Source organism: Panthera uncia, chromosome B1 (assembly GCF_023721935.1).
Source record: "Panthera uncia isolate 11264 chromosome B1, Puncia_PCG_1.0, whole genome shotgun sequence".
NCBI classification, from domain to species: Eukaryota; Metazoa; Chordata; class Mammalia; order Carnivora; family Felidae; genus Panthera; species Panthera uncia.
Genome location: NC_064811.1, coordinates 157341444 through 157364523, shown reverse-complemented (window position 1 = coordinate 157364523; position 23080 = coordinate 157341444). Strand labels below are relative to the sequence as shown.

Here is a 23080-nt window from a genome sequence, read left to right as displayed (position 1 = left end):
AGGATTCAAATAGTCAAAAGAAATGAAAAGTCACCACTGGTGTCTTTTCCATCTCCCCATCCCTAAGAAAATAATGATAGTATGGAAATACTGAATTATCAGTTGAATGGCTAGCTTTAGAGGCTTTAAACAGATCAGTGTCAGTGATAGCATGAAGTCTCTGTCACTTTGTAAATATTTTATTCTACCTTGCTAGGCACTTACTATTACTCACGTTTACAGGGGTGTGTGTGTGTAAGTGTGTATAACTGAGCCAACATTTTAAGTATCAAGTTTATAACTCTCATGCTGGCTTACTTTGGAGTACATTCTGAATCAGTTACCATCAGTATATTAACCAATACTTTCTTTTGCTCTATTTCATTCAATAATTGGGAAACCTTTAAAACAGGTATTTTCAATGTAAGATAGGTAGAAAATGGCCATTGTCAAGGAACCTAGCTTTATAGGGGATTCTACCCATTTTAAGTTTAACTTCAGATGCCTTGATTTAAAAAAAGCTTGAGATAATGGAAATACTGGATCTGTATTTGCATCTTATCAATTTGACAGTTATTCTGAAAGATATACTATATTTATATGCCTGTATAATCAAGATTATTTAATTCCCAAATATTTGAACTAAGAAACTGTGCAGTAAACAAACTTTCATTTTCCTTTTTAGCCTTTTACAGAAACTTATTCAAAATAGATCAGATGGGTGGGAGGGAGGGGAGGGTGGGTGATGGGTATTGAGGAGGGCACCTTTTGGGATGAGCACTGGGTGTTGTATGGAAACCAATTTGACAATAAATTTCATATATTGGGAAAAAAAATAGATCAGATGTTGGGATTTGAGAAGGCTGAAGTCAAAAGTTTTCACAAGTAAATGATATGAGTTCTTTCATCAGTATTTATAGAGGTCTCCTTTTTTAAAAAAAAAAAAATGTTTTTAGTGCTTATTTAGAGAGAGAGAGAAAGCTCGCATGGGCAAGAACAGGAGAACAGGAGAAGGGCAGAGACAGAATCCCAAGCAAGGCTCCGCACCATCAGTGGAGAGCCTTATGTGGAGCTCAAACTTAGAAACCTCAAGGTCATGACCTGAGGCCAAATCTGGAGTTAGTATAACCGTATAACCCACTGAGCCACCCAGGCGCCCCAGGTCTCCTTGTTTTTAAAGAGGCCTAAATGTAATAAATTCACACATAAAAGGTTTTAATTGTGTTTGTTTTGGTATTAGAAAGCTTTGTTTTGCTTTTGTTTCTTGCCTTATACAGAGTTTTTCCCTCCTCATGAAGGATTTTTCTCTTAGTTCATGATTATTGGTTGTTTAAAACAATTCAGCTAATTCTTAAGGACTGAAATGTCTAGAAATATTTTTAGAAATGTTTCAAGGTGTAGAGGAACATTGCTCCTTCCCTCCCCTCATGGCACCATAGGAAATGTTCAGTCCTAGCATTTCCTTTCATCTGGGGGGGGGTATAAAATAAAAGTTACTTAACGTTCTTTGCCTTTCTTTGTGATAGTAATTTATAGTGGAGAAGGTAGACTAGGGTTTTCTTTTCATTTTAATAATAATAGCAATTTTTTTTTTTTTTGCATCTGTAAATCAAACTCTACCAGATACCATCTGAATGGTCACAGTTGCCCTAAGAAATTATTTCCCCATTTTATGTAGATGAGAACACTGAAGCCCAGATTCCATAATTTACCTGAAGGTCATAGAAATTGTTAAATAGAGGGACTAGCATTTGTACCTGATCTGTCTCATTTCAAAGCCCATGTTTTTTATACTACCCTGCTTCTATTAAACATATGAAATTCATTTGACATTATATAACTTTTATTAGAAGATTTTTATACTATTGCCAATTAGCAGTTTTAAGTTCCATTCTGTCCTCCAGATCAGAGGTAGGTCTTGACTCTTTCTCAATGTAGTAGGTAGCACCAAATGAAGATAACACCCATGGCAAAAATAAATGGTAACCCTTTTAAAAACAAAACTCTTGACTCTTCTCAAGATGATCTCTATAAAACGGCTGTCATGATCCTTATTGCAAAGTCCTCAGATCATTATAAACTGTCTAGTAACCAAACAGAGCAATGTTCCCTGGTCTCACACTCACCTAGGTTAAGAGTGGCCTATAGTGAACTCAACAAGGGGAAGAGGATAGGAGGGTGTCACAGGTGGGTTAGAGGAGATCTGTTTCCTTCCAAACAGGATAGCTGGGTTAGTAGATCAAAAGAACTATCTTATAAACCCTTAGGTTGGTAATTACTTTATGTCATGGCAGGGGGAAAAAATGTAAATGGTTTGCATTACCTTAGTGAAGTTCAACAAGTCCTGGCTCCTTTAAAATCATGTTATCATACTGATAGAGAACAGCTTCATTATCTGGCAGAAAAAGATATGACTAGAGAAGAAGAGAGACTCAATTCTGCCTTTCAGTGTTAGTTGATACATTGAAGGTAGATCAGTGTTTCTACTATGTTATGTAAATAACTCTTACTTGCTATTAAGTGATATGTCATTTTGTTCTTTGGATTGTCATCACAGTATTTCTAAATATTAAGGAGTGTAGCTTTGTGTATCATAGCAGGTTTTAAGTGTGACATCAACTGCAGTTTACATCTTCAAATTAATTTGTGATTTTCTTCTGGGTGTGTAGGTTTTTACGGGATAAGAAACCGAGTAGCTCAAACTCTCTTTAACAACTCTGGCAAGCCTTTTCTGTCAGTTTTTTCTTTTTCTTCATATTCTCATTTTCCCCCCAACTTTTAGCACAGCTACATAATAGGTGTTGGTTTATTTTTTACCCTCATGGAATCATGGGTAGTTTCATTGCAGCTCATCTCTTTCTGTTTGTTTCGTATAGGGCTGATAGTTCAGGACCATTCAGACCCCATGTTCAGTTCATATGCCTATAAGTCCCACTACCTACTGAATGAATCAAATCGTGCAGAGTTGATGAAATTACCTATGATTCCTTCTTCGTCAGCTTCCAAAAAGAAATGTGAGAAAGGTAATAATCAAAATAGTTTATCTCTTGCTTTTTATTTTTGCATTTCCTTTTTTTTTTCTCTTTAAATGAAGGGGGGAAATGTATGCCTGTCAAGCACTATCTGTTGCTTTTGGTAAATTCTACCTTGGTGGTTGTGACTGTGTCTTCATATGGCTGCAACATTATTAAAAAGGGCTTAAAATAATTCCATTATTGCAAATTCTTACTTCTCGTTGAATAAATTCTCACACATTCCATCTATCTGTGGGTTATTAAAATTGAAAGACTGAGTAGGATTTTGCTTAATATAGAAAGATTCTAAGGCTCTTTCTCTTCTGCCTGATGGAGAACTACCATTCATGTTAGAATAGAATAGATGTGATGTAAATTATCATGAACTTTCAACTAAAAAACCAGGATAGGTTATTAAAAGAGGGAAGCCAAGATATTGGTACTTAAAATTTTGATTTTAGGCTACATTTTGTCCTTTTGTTTCCTAAATGTTTTTGTTAAGATGCTATGAAAACTAGTTGCCCTTCTCTTAGGAGACTTTGGTGGGCAGCTGGGGTAATTTATCCCAAATACTCGATATTGAAAGGCAGCCCAGCTCAACTGAAGAATTACTTATGGATAATTTATCCACAGAGAATCAAGAACTAAATGTATATTTATATTCTCCCTAATAATTTAATCTATAAAAGCAAATCTTATATTTAACTTTACATAGCCTGCTTGTAAAAAAAGGAAAAAGTAGTTTAACAGTACTATATTATTTTGGGAGGTCTTATCCCAGAGGGTAAAATGAATAACCTTGAAGGTAAAGGCCTTTTCCTGTATACATTCCCATTATGATCGGGGAGCCAAGTTCAGAATCTTTAAAGGAAATTTGATTCATACCTAAAATACTAGGTATATTTGAAATAGGTTTTTTTTTCCCCATTCTTTATGTTGCCTGCTTGATGATGTATCTTTGCTCTTTGTCAGACATCTGAAGTGGCAACCCAAGACTAAAAAATATGTAATTAAGCAGGTTGATTAGAACCTATGGAGAAGTAGGTTGGAGAGAGTATTGGCTTGCTCGTTTGTTTGTTTGTTTTTACATTGAAGTCAGAGTATGTCACCTTACTGGTGATACCATCTACTTCTGAAACAAACATGGACGTAGGTCTGGCTAACTCCATAATGCAATAAAATTACCCGAGGCATTCATTTTAGGAAATGCCTTATTTCCTACAGGCGCTTTTATAAAATTAGATTAATTCAATTGTTTCTTACTTTGTTTTTGGTACTCAGTATTGACCGTGACATGAATTGAAATTATTTTGAGCCCTCTGTTTGCTTAGCTTGAACCACATCTTCTTCTTGCATCCTAAAGCAGTTTTCTTGCATAGCACCAAGGTGGATTGTTCATATTTTCATTTTTCTTATTTTTTGTCAAAAAATCGTGATGATTTTCACTGACGATTCTGGGTCTGTATTTCCTCTGAAATAACACTTAAAATTGAGGACTATTCCATAATGTTAAAAATGGCCAGCCTGACTTTTCCACATCAGCTCTAATGATCACATGTCCCCTAAAGCTGTTTGCAAAGTCTGCTCTCCCTATTGGTAATTCCTTTCTGATGGAGAAATCAGTTATCTCATTTTTATTTTAAACTTACCAAACCCCCTACCTAGGCTAAGAGCACTCAGGCAGCTAATCTGTAGGTTGGAGAATTGGAGCAATTAATCCACATTGAGATCTGCAGACAAAGGAAAAAATCTTAATGACTGAAGTAAAAGCTTTTAAGCAGAGGAAATATAGTAATTTATTTCATCACTGATTGTATATAGATTTTCTTTTTGTTTTTATGTTAATCAGTTAGAAGTTTGAAAGTCTACAGGAAGAAAAGATTTTCTGGAAAATTGATAGCAAACCCTCAAAAGGTTAGAGCGTGTGATTTCATAAAGTTGTGTAGAGGGCTCTTAACCTTTTGCTTATGAGATATTAAACCTCAGTACAATCAGGTTATGGGCCTGATTTTCCAACACAATTTTTTTTTTTTTTTGCAGTAAATGTCTTTATTATATTTCATCTTCAGTGGTTAACATCCTTCTCTGTCACTTGTTGAAATACCTTTTAGAAATACCTAATCTCCCCCCAAATCTCTTTTATATTTTTGCATTAAAAAATATCCTTTTGTTTTGTTTGCTGTACTTGTCTTGGTCTTAATCCAGAGATCATTTTGTGTATTTCAAAGGAGAGGATTTTGCCAGGGAACCTGGAGAGGGATCTCCTTGTGTGTGGTACTTATTCCACAGTGACATTTACTTAGTTTTATGCTATAAAGCAGTGGTTCTCAATGTGAAGTCAGAAAAACTTATATAAACAATTTTTTAACTATGTTTAATATTTCAGAAAATCTAACAGAATCACACATTTGCACAAAATAAGGCTGCATACATTTCTTTATATTTGGCTATGATTTGAACAACTTAATGTGATAGTTTTGTTATTGGAATCAGAAGCTCTGATTGGCAGTTACAGATTTCTTTGGTTAATAAAAACAGGAGAAATTGTTACCTTTTAACAGGGGTTTTGATTCTGTTTTTTTGGTTTAGGATTGGTTTTTTTGTTTGTTTGTTTCGGGGGTTTATTGGTTGATAAAATGTTTGGAAACATGGGTCCCTGAAGAAGAGAAAGGAGATCCTTGGCGATGAAAAAGTTGCAAACCACTGCTGTATAGCCTGTTTTTGACTTTCTTTATTTTTGCTGGAAAGTTAAATGATAATGTAATCACAATTTGAGAAAGTTCGATCCTTTGCTTTTTTGCATTTTTTTATGGAAATAAAAAACTACTGGTCAACCTATTGGTTATTTTCATTCTTGCTAATTTTATTATAAAGGGATTTAGTTAACTATGGCACTGGATTAAAATACAAGATGACCATTGCATGCTTTCTTAGCTCTCAAGGAGAAAAGAAAGTAAGTTGTTACATATTTCTTTGAAAATCTGCTCTCAAATCTACTCAAAGATTCCATGCATCTGTTAAGAGTTTTAGCTGCATGCTAAGCGGATACCTCAATTGCCCACATTACTGTAAAGACTACAGTAATGGTTTTCATACCACTCAAAAGTTTTGAGTTTCTGGCCCCTGAAGCCCTGAAAAGGGACTGAAGTAGCTAAATCTGTTCATTTGTTTTCTATTTTAATCCATCACTATAGAGCTGACTCAATCCCTTTATTTTCCCCCAATTTGAGTCAAATTTGATGCACTTAAAAGATAACTTTCTCTTTTCTCTTTCTTTTTCTCTTTCCTCTCTTCTTAGTTATTAAGACTGTTTATTTGTTTCAAGGTGGAAGATTGCTCTGCTGTGAATCGTGCCCGGCTTCCTTCCACCCAGAATGCCTGAGCATAGAAATGCCAGAAGGCTGCTGGAATTGTAATGACTGTAAAGCTGGCAAGAAACTACATTACAAGCAGATTGTTTGGGTCAAATTGGGAAATTACAGGCAAGTTTTTCCAGGACAAAAAGGAAGTATTCAATGATTATTCAGACATAGGTTCATAATCTATATACAAACTGGCTAGGAGATAGGTAGAACAACACCGAGCTACTTCCTTAAAAAAAAGAAAGAGAAAAGAAATCTATTTTGATTTGGCTTTTAGAAGCCAATTTGGGAAGGTTGGGTTATTGTTGGATTTTTTTTTTCTTTTAGATTGGTTCTTTGACTTGTTTTTCAGTTTTTCTTTTTTAAGAGGAGACACTAGGCTCCTCCCTTATTTTTGTAAAATGTTTATTCTTTTTGAGAGAGAGAGTGAGTGTATGTGTGGGTGCATGATCAAATGGGAGAGAGACAGAGAATCCCAAGCTGGCTCCATGCCCAGCACAGAGCCCAACCCAGGGCTCAGTCTCACAAACTTCGAGATCATGACCTGAGTTGAATCAAGAGTCGGTTGCTTAACCACCTGAGCCACCCAGGCACCCCTTGTTTTTAAGTTGAAAGTAATTTTACACTAATGAACTATGTACTACTAGATTTTGGAATAAAAGGTCTTATATAGATAGTAGGGAACATGTATTCTTTGTGTCCTAATTCATTTATATTGATTTCTAATAAAATAAAAGAATTTATATCCTGGCCAAAATAGTTTTTACCCCTAAATCTGGCCCATTTCAGTTTCTGCTAGAAGCTTTAAACTGAGTGCAAGAAGAGAGCTCTTTAGAATTTAAAGAGAGAAATTATTTCATGAAGAGCTTTTAGTTCTTAAGAGAATGAAGAAGTATGTGTGATTGCCATTATATTAATAAAACTTTCTCCTTTTAAGAAGCCTGTCTTGGGGTGCCTGGGTGACTCAGTCAGTTGAGCGACCGACTTTGCCTCAGGTGATGATCTCATGGTTTGTGAGTTTGAGCCCTGCGTCGGGCTCTGTGCTGACAGCTCAGAGCCTGGAGCCTGCTTTGGACTCTGTCTCCCTTTCTCTCTGCTCCTACCCTGCTCATTCTGTCTCTCTCTGTCTCAGAAATAAATAAACATTAAAAAAAAAAAAAAAAAAAAGAAGCCTGTCTTTGGGGCGCCTAGGTGGCTCAGTTGGTTGAGCATCTGACTCTTGATTCTGGCTCAGGTCATAGTCCCAGGGTCATGGAATGGAGCCCTGCCTCAGGCTCTGTGCTGACAGCACGAAGCCTGCTTGAGATTCTCTCTCTCTCTTCTTCTCTCCTCTCTCCACCCCTCCCCTTGCTCGAGCATGCACATGTGCTCTTTCTCCCCCTCTCAAAATAAATAAACTTAGAAAATAGAAGCCTGTCTTTAATAAGCCTTCATTGAATAGGAATAGTGATATATTTTTAAAAACTCTACATTCTACATTTTGAGACATATGTTTATCATTTACTGAGAAAATAGGTACTGTTCAAGAGAGCACAATAATGGTCCACTTTTCAGAATGCTAAGTAAAATATATTTCTGTAGGATTTCAAACATTGTAATTTTTTTTAGTAAGAGCTATGTCATTTTCTCTGAATTTTAAATATGCTGCTTGCTTACTTACCTATTTAACTTTGTCGGGGGGGGGGGGTAGAGTGTGTGTATGTGCACACACTAGCAAGTAGGGTTGGGGCAAAGGGAGAGGGAGAATCTTAAGCAGTCTCCACACCTAGCGCAGAGCCTAACATGGGGCTCAATCTGACAGCAGCGAGATCATAACCTGAGCTGAAATCAAGAGTCAGACGCTTAACCAACTGAGCTACCCAGGAGCCCCTTACCTATTTAACTTTAAAATTTTATTTTAGCTGAGATATAAGGGGCCTTGAGATTGAGACGTGATCCCCCCCACCCACACAATTTTTTTTTAACATATGACAGAACCCCCCCCCCAAAAAAAAACTTGGCAGTTGAATACATAAGTAATTTTATACTATATGGCAACAAATACAAAGTTTCAGAAGGCAAATGTCAAACCAAGGGGAAGTATTTTTACTTCTACTTTAATAAGAAAAGACAAATAACCTTACCTAGAACAGGGAGCAAAGAAGAGAAAGAGCCAGGTTGCCAAAGAAGAACAAATAGAAAATAAATATGTAAAAAATGCTGAGCCTCACTAAAAATAAGTATATGTTAAGGACAAAGAGGTTTTTTATTTCATTTTTGTTTTTGTTTTTTTCCAGTTAACAGATTGTCAAAGATTTAAGAGTAATAAGTTTTTGGCTAGGGAGGGCAAGGGAAAAGGAGTGCCCCCACAGGGCAGTCTTGCATCACATATTAAATTGTAACAGTGTCTACCTTTTGATTCAGCTCTTCTAAGGAATTTATTTAAGGAAAAAAATTGGACAAACAGGAAAAAATGTATTTATAGGGGTATTCATTAAAGTATTATTGCAAAAATTTGAAATAACCAAAATGCTCAGTCAGTGAGGGATTTCTCAGATAAATTATAGTGTATCCATATCCATAAAGGGGTAATGCTCATCTCTATAGTAACATGAGATGATATCCAGGGTATATAGTTGAATTTAGACAGCATGTGAAAGAGCATATACATTATCTTTCCATGTGTTTATATAGTTAAAAAAAAATGTAGATCTAGATATGTTTTTCACGCCCAGAAAGAAAAACATCAGATGTTAATAGTATAAGGCATAAGATTTTAAAAGGGTGTCATTTAGGGGGCGCCTGAGTGGCTCAGTTGGTTAAGCGTCTGACTTTGGCTCAGGTCATGATCATGCAGTTCGTGAGTTCAAGCCCTGTGCTGGATCTGTCCTGACAGCTAGCTCAGAGCCTGGAACCTGTCTTCAGATTCTGTGTCTCCCTCTCTCTCTGTCCCTCCCCTGCTCGTGTGCGCGCTCTCTCTCTCTCTCTCTCTCTCTCTCTCTCAAAAATAAGTAAAACATAAAAAAATTTTTAAAGGGAGTAATTTTTTCTGTTACACATTTCTGCATTGTCTTAACTTTTATTTATTTATTTTTTTTGTTTTAACTTTTAAACACACATTGCTTTTTATAATTAAAAATCTGTATCATTCCAGGGTGGGCAGGAGTGCAAGTTTGACAATTAATAGATAAGACATTCCTGGACAAGAAATAGCTAAAACAGCGTAGGGGCACCTGGGTGGCTCAGTCAGTTAAGTGTCCCACCTTGGCTCAGGTCATGATCTCATGGTTCATGAGTCTGAGCCCCACATCAGGCTCACTGCTGTCAGCACAGAGCCCACTGCAGGTCCTGTCTTCCTCTCTCTCTGCCCCTCCCCAACTTGCACACAGACTGAAAAAGTTTTAAGTTTTTGTATGTTTACTGTTCATACTGATTATTCTATATACTACCAAAACTTACCTCTTCAATTCTTGACTTGCCCAATTGTTAGAAACTGTCATATGTACCTCACAGATGATTTCCATTTAGTGATCGCTATGCTATTCAGCCATTGCCTGTTTTCATTCAGTTATGTTTTCATTCTGTGCCACATCCCACATTTGTTATGATGTAGGATGAATTAGATTCTGAAATACACACTGACATAAACCTAGTACATTTGACCAAAAACTATTTACTCTGGTTGATTAGAGGGAAGAAAATGTTCATTTGAATGGAGTGGTCATTCTTCACTATAGCATCAGTTTATTCTCAAATGGTTCCCTTGAGTACTAGAAATCAACTTTTATACCTTGAAAGACAATCTTACTACTAAAATTGTCAAATTTGGAGGAACACATAACTTTTCTAGGATTGAAATTGGTTTTGGAATAGTATTGGTAAATTCTAATTCTTAAGATGGGTAATGAGTTGTTATTTTTAGTTGTTATGCTTTATAACTTATATGTTCATGATATTCCTTTGTATCAGGTATTAGTTTTTAAAGGAAAAAAAACTAGATGGGGAGTTTAGGGTCTAGTTGGTTTAGTCTGTGTTCACTATTTCATTAGTTCACTGATCAATATGTTTTTTTAATTAATTTTTTTAATGTTTATTTTTGAAAGAGAGCATGTGTGAGCAGGGGAGGGACAGAGGAGGGGGGGTGGGGCAGGATCCCAAGTGGGCTTTGCACTGACAGCAGAGAGCCCAATGTGAAAGTACAAAACCTTTTTTCTCCCTCATGCCAGCCGTGTAAAGAATGGTATGATTTTTCAATGTCTTGATTGATCTAAAATTGCTTTTGTTTTCAGATGGTGGCCAGCAGAGATCTGCAATCCCAGGTCTGTGCCACTGAACATCCAGGGCCTTAAGCATGACTTGGGGGACTTCCCTGTGTTCTTCTTTGGTTCTCATGACTACTATTGGGTACACCAGGGCAGAGTGTTCCCTTATGTTGAAGGAGACAAAAGTTTTGCTGAGGGACAGACTAGTATTAACAAGACCTTCAAAAAAGGTAAGTTGGATGATGTTTACAGTGGCTCAAAACCAAGACTCAGCGGTTGATTTCTCTGTGTCTCCTCACTTGCACTTGACATGTTTCTGGTATTAGAGGACTTTCACCAGGTGTTACAATCCAGCATCCAGAAGTATCCAATCACATTAGAGCACATCTTATCCAATCAGTTAGAAAAATACATTTCAGTATGGTAGACTCTGCCGTCTGTATGAAAAGAGTATCTTCGGTGATCTTTCTACAAACATAGAGATTATTTTGGAAATAGTCTTCTTAATCCAGTGAGGCACCTTTGCCACAGAAGAGTAGTAAAAGCTTCCCATGAAGAGCCTTATAAGTGTTTTTGCAACAAGTTTCCGGGAAGTTTGACTTTCTGGGTAAGAGTAAAAGGAATGTAAATCTAGTACAAGATAAAAAGCTGGGTTTTTTTGGTTGGTTGGCTATTTTTTTGCTTTACTTGGAAGCCTCTGATTATTGAAGTAGGACCTCTTCTCTAAGGCAATGGCTTATGCAGAGCACGGTGTTCAGCTATAATCGAGTTATGTCCTATTTCAGTGTTATCCTATCCTGGTGGAAAATGGTTATTTCCAGAATAATTTTAAAAAGAACACCCCAGGCCAGATTCAGGGCATTGGGAAGTCAATGTAAAACTGCTCTCCTAACAGTCTTTTTTTTTTTTGTTTTTTTGTGTGTGGTTTTTTTTGTTGTTGTTATTTATATACTTTGTTTTGTCCTATTGGCAGCACTGGAAGAAGCTGCAAAACGTTTCCAGGAATTGAAAGCACAAAGAGAAAGCAAAGAAGCACTTGAGATTGAAAAAAACTCAAGAAAACCCCCTCCTTACAAACACATCAAAGTGAGTCGTTACCCATGAAACATTGGTATTTGACAGGCAAGAGGAAATGCATCGCCCTCTTAGTAATTAGAAGGCCCTTTTTGACTTACGAAGACTTTTACTGATTATCACCCAGTCTTCTGTAAAGCAAACTGAGAGCTTTTGTTGGAAGCATAAAATGGGAGCCATAGCCACTGTGCTGTGAGGAAGAGTCTTTGATAAGCCCTCTCACACCTACGAGCAGCATGTTCCCTGTGAAACCTTGTTCTTGCCCTACCAGGCTGTCCTGCAGCAAGTGAGAGGATAGGTATTTAGCTCCTTTACAAATTCTAGAAAGCCCACAGTTGCTTTTAGTTATAAATGCCCATTAATTTAGTAGAAGAAATACACATGATAAATAAGTGAGAATTCACATCAGATTTTGATATTTGTGTCCAGTATGAAGAGGCCATTTTATTCTTAGCTTGTTCTTAAGTTATTCAGGGGGAAATTGAAATCAAGATATATAAAGAGCCTTTCTCAGAATCACACCACTATAGCAAAGCCAAGAATTTCATGGATGTGTGAGGTTCCTGTTCACATTCCTCCCTCTCATTCGTGACTTGGTTTTCCAGGCTAACAAAGTAATAGGAAAGGTGCAGATCCATGTTGCAGACCTGTCAGAGATCCCCCGCTGTAACTGCAAGCCTGCTGATGAGAACCCGTGCGGCCTGGAGTCGGAGTGCCTAAACAGGATGCTGCAGTACGAGTGCCACCCGCAGGTGTGCCCGGCTGGAGAGCGGTGCCAGAACCAGTGCTTTACAAAGAGGCTCTACCCTGATGCAGAAATCATCAAAACAGAACGGAGAGGCTGGGGCCTCAGGACCAAAAGGAGCATTAAGAAGGTAGCCTGGGACAGAGGCCATGGGGGCGGTGGGACAGACCAGGGCTGTGCCTCTCAGAAGATGCTTCATCTCCTCCTAGGGGTGAAATACATAGGGATTTTTGGCAAAATTTTGAAACTTCCCAAGTTGAAAGCTTGGCACTTCTTGAGCAGAGGAGAAGTGGTAGGAAGAGGTAGTAATAAAATGCACATAAACTTTGGATGTCCTATGGTCAGTCATAAAAAGGAGAAGGGACATTGGTCATTTCCTTTTTTTTTTTTTTTTTTTAATCTGGTTTTAATTGACTGTCTTTATACATTTTTTTTTTTACATTTATTTTTGAGAGACAAAGCACACGTTGGGGAGGGGCAGAGAGAGGGGGGGAAGACACAGAATCCGAAGCAGGCTACAGGCTCTGAGCTGTCAGCACAGAGCCCAACGTGGGGCTCAAACTCACAAACTGTGAGATCATGACCTGAGCCGAAGCCGGAGGCTTAACTGACTGAGCCACCCAGGTGCCCCTCCTTTTTTATTTTATTTATTTTTTTTAAAGCTTATTTATTTTGAGAGAGAGAGAGAGAGCACAAGCGAGGGAGGGACAGAAAGAGAGAGAATCCCAGGAAGGTTCCACGCTCAGCATCAAGCCTGACACAGAGCTGGATCTCATAACCATGAGATCACAACTTGAGCCAAGATCAAGAGCCGGACTGAGCCACCTAGGCGCCCCCATTGGTCATTTTCTATTTGAAATATTTTTTACTTGTTAAGCAAAAGAGATGTAAAAGGCTTAGTAAAGGCAAAAGAGTATGAAGGTCAACATACTGGGATGGAAACTAGCAAACCCAAGCTTTGCACCAATGTCACAATTCCTTGGCTGTGAGGATGTGGCCAAGTCACTAACCTCCTTGAGCCTCAGTTTCCTCCACTCTCAAGCGGATGTATCATAACCCTTGCCCTACACTCTTAAAAGGGTTGTTGCCAGTCTCAAATTAGAGTATATGTGCAAAAGCAACTGGCAAAGGTTGAGATCTTTAACACTTACAAATTGCCTTCATTCTTGGGGCCCCTGGGCGGCTCATTCAGTGAAGTGTCTGACTCTTGATTTCAGCTCAGGACATGATCTCACGGTTTGGCTCGTGGGTTTGAGCCCTGAGTTGGGCTCCACACTGACAGTGCAGAACGTGTTTGGGATTCTTTCTGTCTCCTGCTCTCTCTGCCCCTTCCCCACTCGTGCACGCTTGCTTGCTTGCTCTCTCTGTCTCAAAATAAATAAACTTTAAAAAAAAAGGGGCGCCTGGGTGGCTCAGTCGGTTGAGCGTCCGACTTCGGCTCAGGTCATGATCTCATGGTCCGTGGGTTCGAGCCCCGCGTCGGGCTCTGTGCTGACAGCTCAGAGCCTGGAACCTGTTTCGGATTCTGTGTCTCCCTCTCTCTGTGACCCTCCCCCGTTCATGCTCTGTCTCTCTCTGTCTCAAAAATAAATAAACGTTAAAAAAAAAAAAATTAAAAAAAAATAAATTATCTTCATTCTTACACTTTGAGGTGCTTTTTCCAAGCAGTCTCTTTGAAGAAAAATTTTTAAATGCAAATAACTCAAGAATGAAAATCACCAGCAAATCCTAGTGTTCAAACAGTGGCTCTCAAACTTCAGAGATCCCAGGAATCTCCTGGGATCCTTGTTGAAAACAATGTCCTACTGAACTATCTAGGGACAAGCTTGAATAGTGTGCGGTTTCAAATGAGGCCCCCTTTCGGCCCTCTCTTCCACCCCCCCACCCCTCCACTCCCCGCCGCTTGCCCAGGGCCAGTAGCGAACTAGCAAGAGTGCAGAGACTCTCAGTGAGAGAAGGTGGACATAGTGGGAATTAAAATTACTCTTGACATTTTTCTACCTGTAAAAAAAAGAAAAATCATCTTTGTGGTTAAAAAGTACTGTAGGAAAGAGAAACAATACAAAAAAGATAATAAAGAGTGAAATTCCTTCATCCCTTCAATTCCTGGTCTCCTCACCAGAGATGACCATTGTTAATAGGTTGTCATGTAGCCTTTTATGTATAAAAATACATAGTCCTATATCCTATACTTATAGAATCTTTAAAAACAAATATACATATTATTTTATCCCACTTAATATATCATAAACATCCCTTTATGACAACCCATATAGATTTCTGCTCATTCTTTCTTTTTTTTGCTCATTCTTTTTTTTTTTTTTTTTTTTTTTTTTTTTTTTTTATTTTTTTTTTTTTTTTAGGGAAGGAGGAAGAACATGAACGGGGGAGGGGCAGAAAGAGAGGGAGACACAGAATCGGAAACGGGCTCCAGGCTCTGAGCCATCAGCCCAGAGCCTGACGTGGGGCTCGAACTCACGGACCGCGAGATCGTGACCTGGCTGAAGTCGGACGCTTAACCGACTGCGCCACCCAGGCGCCCCTGCTCATTCTTTTTTAACTAAACTCCCATTGTATTCTATAGTAAAATGTACCATAACTTATAACCTATCTTCTAATAAACTTTATATAATTTATTTAATTCTGTAGTGAACATTCTTGATTTTCTGTCTTCATGCACCCATTTCTATAGATTAGATCACTTGAAGCGAAACTCATTCATGAAGCACATGTTTGTGAAGCTGCTTCTATGTGCCAGGTACTACTCTAGGCATTTGGAAAAACAGTAGTGAACAACATACCTTTGTGGGTCTGCTAGAGACAGGTAATAAACAGATATGTAATGCTAGGTACCACTAAAATGCTGCAAAGAAAAATAATACTGTCAAAGGGGATGGCTGGTGACAGGAATTGTTATTTTAAATTGCTTGGTTAAGGAAGGCTGAGGAATGCCATTTGACCTGAACAATGACGAAAAAAGCCATGCATTTCAGGCTGAAGAAAGAGCAAAGACAGGGGCCTTAGCATGCTCCAGGCACAGCAGGAGAGCTAGTGCATCTGGAGAAGAGTGAGGAGGAGAGGGGTGAGAGGCAGGAGATAGCAGAGAAGGTAGGCTGGGGCCAGATCTTATGGGAACTTAGAGACCATAGGAGGGAGACTTCTGGAAGTTGTTAGTGGGAAGTGACTTGATCTGACTGGATGTATTCATTTTCTATTGCTGCCTGACAATAATACTACAAACTTGGGAACTTATGATGTTACACACACTTTATTTTCTCACCGTTTCTAGGGGTCAGGAGTTGGGCAGTGCTTGGCTGGGTCCTCTGCTTAGGGTCTCACAAGGTTTCAGTCAAGATGCTTCTTGGACTGGATTTCTCATTCTTGTGCCCCAACTAGAGAAGGATATACTTTCCTGCTTGCATGGCTATTGGCAGAATTCTGCTCTTTGCAGCTATAGGTCTGAGAGCTTCAGGTGGTTTTTGTTTGGGGTTGTTGTTCTTGTTGTTTTGCTGCTATTAGCCTCTAGAGGCTGCCCACAATTCCTTGCCACATGGAGTTCCCCAACTTGGCTATTTGCTTCCTCACAGCCAACAAGGGAGAGACACTCCGGCAAGATGGATGCTAAAGTCTTGATGTAACAGACTCCCAGAATCACATACATTCTGTCATCTTTGCCGTATTCTATTGGTTAGAAGCAAGTCGCAGGTCCTACTCACTCAAGGAGAGAGAATCACACCACGGCATGAGCGCTGGGAGACAGGCATCTTGGGGGCTGCCTTAAGTATCCGTGTGCCACCCTTGTGTTTCCAAAAATTAACTCTGGCTGTAGTCTGTGGAATTTATGATCATGGGGAAGGGCTAACAAAAAGGAGACCATTGTTGTCCAGGAGAGAAATGATGGTGGCATATGGACTACCAGGGTTGTAGCTGAGCCAGAGAGAAGTGGGTACATTGCTGATATTTTGAAGGCGGAGCCAACAGGATTCACTGATCATTAAATATATGGATTGGATTGCTTGGCCAAAGGTCATTGACATTTAAAATGTCATTAGAATGCAAAAATTTTTTTTAAGTTTTTTTTTTTTTTTTTTTTTTAAATCTCTACACCCGACGTGAGGCTTAAACTCATGACCCCAAGATCAAGAGTCACATGCTCTTCTGACTGAACCAGCCAGGTGCTCCTAGAATGCAAAATTTTTGGTGGTACTTTTAAGCCATGCATATCACATACATAAATTTTGCCTATGACTTCAGGGGAGGTGTAGGGGCTATCCTGAAATTTATCCAGTTTAATATCATGTTAACGTCTTTTATTAATTTTTTAATGTTTATTTATTTATTTTTGAGGGTGGGGGGAGGAGGGGCAGAGAGAGGGAGACAGAGGATCCCAAGCAGGCTCTACACTGAAAGCGAAGAGCCCGATGTGGGGTTTGAACTCATGAACTGTGAGAACATGCCCTGAGCTAAATAAAGTCAGACGCTTAACCAACTGGGGCACCCAGGCGCTCCTAACATCTTTTAACAGTAGTTGCATTTATTTTAAAATGTATTCTAATTTATTAAATTGATATAATCAAGAGAAAAGAAAATACAGTCAGGATTATTCTGTCCAATAGCACTTGAGGAATTGCTAATGTAAGACAATTGCTCTTTTACAAAATAGTTGGAAGTATATATTCCTGAAAAGCAAAATCATAAAGACTTAGTAGCATCATGGAAAAGATTTTTGGTACATTGAGGGACAAAGGCCAAATATGGAATTTGATTGTACACAGCCAGCCTTCTTCCTTTCGCACATAACAGATCCTTGCAAATGTGGGCCAGAGCCAAACAAGGGACTTCCTGTAACAAGGTGATTTCTTTCTTCAAAATTAAGAAAATATATATTAAATACTGAATTACAGCTTACCTTTTTGCCATAGTCTTTTTTTTTAAAAATTTTTTTTAACGTTTATTTATTTTTGAGACAGAGAGACAGAGCATGAACGGGGGAGGGTCACAGAGAGAGGGAGACACAGAATCTGAAACAGGCTCCAGGCTCTGAGCTGTCAGCACAGAGCCCGACGCGGGGCTCGAACCCACCGACCGCGAGATAGTGACCTGAGCCGAAGTCGGACGCTTAACCGACCAAGCCACCCAGGTGCCCCTTTGCCATAGTCTTTGAGGACAGATTTCTAGCTCTATTAAAGTTCTTGTTTTGTTATTTTTATTCATAATTTAATTCATAGTTAATGGGTATTTTTTGAGTTGTTTTTTGTTTTTTTAAAGGTTTTATATTTTTAAATAACCTCTACATCCAACATGAGGCTCAAACTCACAAAAAAATAAAAGTATCACTACATTTTTGCCAATAAATTTGAAAATTTATATGAATGGATTCTTAGAAAAGCATAATCATCACCACTCCCACAAAAATAAATTAAAAAATATGAATAGTTCTATAAACTATTAAAGAAATTGAAACTATCATTAAAAACCTTCCAACAGGGGCACCTGGGTGGCTCAGTCAGTTAAGCATCCTGCTTCAGCTCAGTTCATGATCTCAGGGTTTGTAGGTTTGAGCCCCGTGTTGGGCTCTGTACTGACAGCTCAGAGCCTGGAGCCTGCTTTGGATTCTGTGTCTCCCTCTCTCTTGCTCTGTTTCTCAAAAATAAACATTAAAAAAAAAAAAAGACGTTCCAAAAAAGAAAACTTTAAGCTCAGATGGTTCCACTGGTCAATCTGCCAAACATCTAAAGTTAGAAATAATGTCAATTAGAATAGAATAGAATTGAATAGAAAGAAGGAACAAGACAGATGTGGTAAAAAATCTATGCAACAAAGATGATAAGGGATTATGTTTTGTTGCAAAGAGTTCACATATGGAGAAAATATATGCAACATATGAACAAAGGTGCCACCTGCATGCCAATGAATGACAACCACCATTTGTCTCTAGGTTAAAGTTGTACTTCCAGCAGTCTTTCTGGTTAATTCTCTTGGATTACATTACACATACAGTGTTAAAGAATGCTTTCAAATATAACACACTGGTTTTACACTTATGTGTTACGTGCTTCTCTACAGGGTGAATTTGTAAATGAATATGTCGGTGAATTAATTGATGAAGAAGAGTGCAGATTGCGAATCAAGCGAGCCCACGAGAACAGTGTAACTAATTTTTATATGTTAACTGTTACCAAGGTAAAATTGCTTTTTTTTGTAAAAAAGGATTCTTGGTTTTTGTTTCATGGTCTTAGGTTGAACTCCATTTCCTCTAACTTGATTTTTTTTTCCAGGAGAGTTAGAATGGTTTGAAGTAGCCAGTGTGCTACCAGCCACAGTGTGCTTCTTAACACCACAGTGCACCGTGGCTGGTTGGTGAAGCTTTGCATGTGGCATGTGAGGTGGCCCTGTGAGTGGAGAGACAGCCAGGACAGGGCAGACATGGTCACGGAAGAACCTGGCCCTCAGTTTCTCCATTACTGATGGAGACCATCAGCTCTGCCATGCAGAGTTCTAAAGCACCATTAAAGTTCTGATTTAGCAAAAATTCTAACTCTGAATTGTTCTGTATACTGAAACTTCATGTCTAAGTTAGGACAAATGAATGAAGCCATAAGCAGGATGACAAAACTGCTAGTTTAATCCATGAGATTGTAAGCCACCTTTGCTGTGCGTTCTGTCTGTATCTCACCTCACTTCAGCAGCCCTCTGCCATGCAGGGGACAAGAAACTGAGGTCCAGCCATGACAAGTGATCTGTTGAGTGCAGAGCAAAGACTAGTACCCATCTTTCTGGTGTTCCAGGCTATCCCTGAAACTGAGGGAATACCATTAAAAGTAAGAACTAGAAATCACTTAAAAGCTTATTCTCTCAGTGCCTGGGTGGCTCAGTCGGTTGAGCATCTGACTTCAGCTCAGGTCATGATCTCACTGTTTGAGCCCCGCATCTGGCTCTGTGCTGACAGCTCAGAGCCTGGAGCCTGCTTCAGATTCTGTGTCTCCCTAATCTCTCTGCCCCTCCCCACTCGCACTCTCTCTGTCTCTCTCTCAAAAATAAATAAATATTTTAAAAAATTAAAAAAAAAAAAAACAAACTTATTCTAGGAGCGCCTGGGTGACTCAGTCGGTTAAGTGTCTGACTTTTGGTTTCAGCTCAGGTCATGATCCCACGGTTCATGAGTTCAAGCCCCACGTCAGGCTCTGCACAGACAGTGCAAAGCCTGCTTGGGATTCTCTCTCTCCCTCCACCATTCATACTGTCTCTCTCAAAATAAATAAACTTTAAAAACAAAAAAGCTTATTTTAGCTGATATGTCATTGTTTAACAGTTTTACAACTTTCATGATTATAACTTTCATAAACATAAAATACCAATTATTTCTGATTACTGAGTAAGCCCTTCACATCCTCCCCTCACTGGCAGGGACCCTCCAGCCATCTTGACAATGCTGGGGAGGCCCCATCCTCCAGAGCTTATCCAGATTATCAGAGTTTGAATTCAAGGACCAGATTGTTGAGCTTTTGACTGTATTCTGAACATCAGTGTAAGTGAAACAGAAGGAACAGATGACTACTAAAGAGTATATCCCACACGACAGCCCTTCCATTGATCAAATCCCAAAGTCTTCATTCAGAGACCAAGTCTTTCATTTTTCCTCCTTCCCTGTCCATGGCCTACACTCTTCTCCATTTGCCCCCATGGTCGTTTCGCTGCTTGAGCAGAGCAGGAAAGGAGGGCTGACAGCAGAAAACCATAGCTTCCACCCCACGCGGCTCACCGATCTCTGTGCTCTGGCATCGCAGAATGCCCTTCCTCAGCCTGTGGCCAACTGATCTTCCACATAGCATTATTCTGTGGTCTATGTCTAGAAACAGACTGAAGGAAGGAAGGAAGGAAGGAAGGAAGGAAGGAAGGAAGGAAGGAGGAAAGAAGGAAAGAAGGAAAGAAAAGCTAAATTCCACTTTATCTTAAATGCTTTGACTTGAAGGTCATCAAATAAAGTCAAGAACTTAGTCAACGGCTCAGAGAGCACATGATGTCAGATTGTCAGCCGTCAGACATCAGCTGGTAGCAAAAAGCTGCTCCCTGTGGCTCTTGACCAAGTTGGCTATTTCTGAGAGAGACTTGTACTTAGCTTTATTTTATGTTAAAGGCACCTTTCATTTCTTTTCTTTCTGAAGGACCGTATAATTGATGCTGGCCCCAAAGGAAATTATTCTCGCTTTATGAACCACAGTTGTAATCCAAACTGTGAAACACAAAAGTGGACAGTGAATGGAGATGTTCGAGTTGGACTTTTTGCTCTTTGTGATATTCCTGCAGGTAAAAAACCAGCTTGCTCCCCATGCCCTCCTCCCTGGGCAGGACATCCCTCAAGGTTTGAGGCTTAAGGATTTATTCAAATAAGATAGAATTCTATTTAGAATTATTATCTGCCGTTAAGAAGTGAAAATCTGTGTCCTGCAAAAGGGAGTTTAAGCAAGCAGAGAGGATGTCACAGAATTCTCTGGGTCCTTGACCCTAATGAATTACTTCTCCAAGTTCTTGCTGTCTGTGCGATATAACCAGATGCTTAAGCTTTTGTTTTCTTTTTTAAAGTATTAACATACTGTGTTAACTTCAACCTGGTGTCTGTGCTTGGTTGGGGGGGGGGCGGGGGTGTTTGTTTTTTAGTTGGAAGATCGTCTGTTTCAGGGTAGACATAAAAAGCTTCTGAAGCCAGCTGCTGCTTCCATTTTTCCTTACCCATCTAGCATCTTAACAGCAGAACTTAGTTTCTTCTCTGCTGGGTTTGTAGGAAAATGGGTAAGAAGAGAAGAACTGTAGCTAGAAGAGATTAAAGGCATTCCCGACGTTGTGGCCTCTTCAAGACCAGCTAAGAGAAAGCTTGGACCTCCCAGCTCAAATCCCTGGGTCTTTGGTGTAAATAGTAAATCTGCACGGTGAATTCTTTTCTGATCATAATCTAAAGCATGGTCGCCAAGATGCCATGGTCCTATTGAAAGCAACTAAACCAGAACCCATTTGTCTTGAGCACAGATTTCAGATTCTTAGTCTCTGTTACATGGATCTTGACCACTTCAATGAAAAGGATATGACAACTTCTGTAGACTATTTTTGCTGTCATCACTGGTGGATGGGGATGTTTTCCTCTATTGTTTTTCCCCATCACTGTCTTGTGTGTGGAACACGGGTGAGGGAAAAGCCTTCATGTCAGAATTATGTCTCTCTTTCATTGTGAGTGTGTGTCCGTGGCAGCATTTCTCTTCCCCATGACTTGAGTATGAATAATTATTTCTATTGTTTTAGGGATGGAGTTAACATTTAATTATAACCTGGATTGTCTGGGCAACGGCAGAACGGAGTGCCACTGTGGAGCAGAGAACTGCAGCGGCTTTCTGGGAGTGCGGCCGAAGGTCAGTCGTGAGGGAAGCAAGTGCCCCAAGCCAGCGGGAAATCAGGAGTGGGGCTGCTCAAGAAGTGTATGACCATCTCAGGAAAATGCTGGCAAATGGGTACCTGGATTAGTTCAAGGGACAGTCGTTGTGGTAACCAGAGTTTAGACTCTCTAACTTTCTAAGTAAGATCTTAGTAAGATCTTAGTAAGCATATCTTAGTAAGATCTGTCAGGTTCTGAAAATGTGTCTGTATTTCTGATTGTTTTTGAAGTTACCAGTATCCTTTTCAAAACTTTTTTTTAAAATTCACGTTCTACTTAAAACCACTGAGTGAGGCGCTTTAAAATGTTTTGTGTTCTGGGGCGCCTGGGTGGCACAGTCGGTTAAGTATCCAGCTTCCGCTCAGGTCATGATCTCGTGGTTTGTGAGTTCGAGCCCCGCATCAGCTGTCAGCTCAGAACCCACTTCAGATCCTCTGTCCCCCTCTCTGTCTGCCCCTCCTCTGCTCGCTCACTGTCTCAAAAATAAACACTAAAAAAAAAATGGTGCGTTCTATGGTATGCGAATTATGTCTCAGTATCCTTGCAATTTAAAAAACAAAGCACCTTATTCAAAAGTTGTGAAAATGAAGCCATATTTTCATGTTCATACTGTTATGGGATAAGTCCTCCCAGTGGTTTTTAGGTCATTGAACAACCAAATTTAAAAGAGCTTAAATGAATGTGGGGTTGTGGGAGTTCCTGTTCTGTGTGAAGTTTCACGCACCGTGTTCACTACAACTGTGATCCTTCTCCCTGCCAGCCAACATGTGCGTCAACAACTGAAGAAAAGGCCAAAAATGCTAAATTAAAGCAGAAGAGGCGAAAAATCAAAGCAGAACCAAAGCAGATGCACGAAGATTACTGTTTTCAGTGTGGAGATGGTGGAGAGCTGGTCATGTGTGACAAAAAAGACTGTCCCAAAGCATACCACCTCTTATGCCTTAACCTGACTCAGCCACCGTATGGTAAGCTAAACTCTTGAGACCCTGTCTCTGACGTGCGTGTAATGTAAGAGGTACTTCACTGTCCTTCGTGGAGCCGTGGAATGGATGAGGCTGACTAGAACAGCCAACAGTAGCAGACATAAAGTAATGCTCACGAAAAATGTATCCCTGCAAATAGAGAGTGGGTGCGAGCCAGCAGAGACTGGTCTCTGTGTCCCTATTGCCCTGGGTGAGCAGTTGGCTCCTGTGGCATTGAGTTTCGGGGAGCAGCACGCCTCCGGGCTCACCAGTGCACCT

The 23080-nt window shown here is 39.5% G+C and overlaps 1 protein-coding gene across 2 annotated transcripts in view; it reads left to right on the top strand.

Annotated features, from left to right (window-relative positions):
* Window positions 1-23080, top strand: part of NSD3 (nuclear receptor binding SET domain protein 3) — a 102909-nt gene that overhangs the window by 73707 nt on the left and 6122 nt on the right. Inside the window, exons 15-23 of one of the 2 annotated variants that reach the window (XM_049631427.1) lie at window positions 2856-3002; window positions 6292-6475; window positions 10624-10826; window positions 11570-11682; window positions 12276-12545; window positions 18482-18598; window positions 20581-20722; window positions 21710-21816; window positions 22600-22804. In XM_049631427.1, coding sequence (XP_049487384.1) covers window positions 2856-3002; window positions 6292-6475; window positions 10624-10826; window positions 11570-11682; window positions 12276-12545; window positions 18482-18598; window positions 20581-20722; window positions 21710-21816; window positions 22600-22804 — 1488 coding nt within the window. The remainder of the gene's footprint in view (window positions 1-2855; window positions 3003-6291; window positions 6476-10623; window positions 10827-11569; window positions 11683-12275; window positions 12546-18481; window positions 18599-20580; window positions 20723-21709; window positions 21817-22599; window positions 22805-23080) is intronic. The other variant, XM_049631428.1, reaches the window with a different exon arrangement.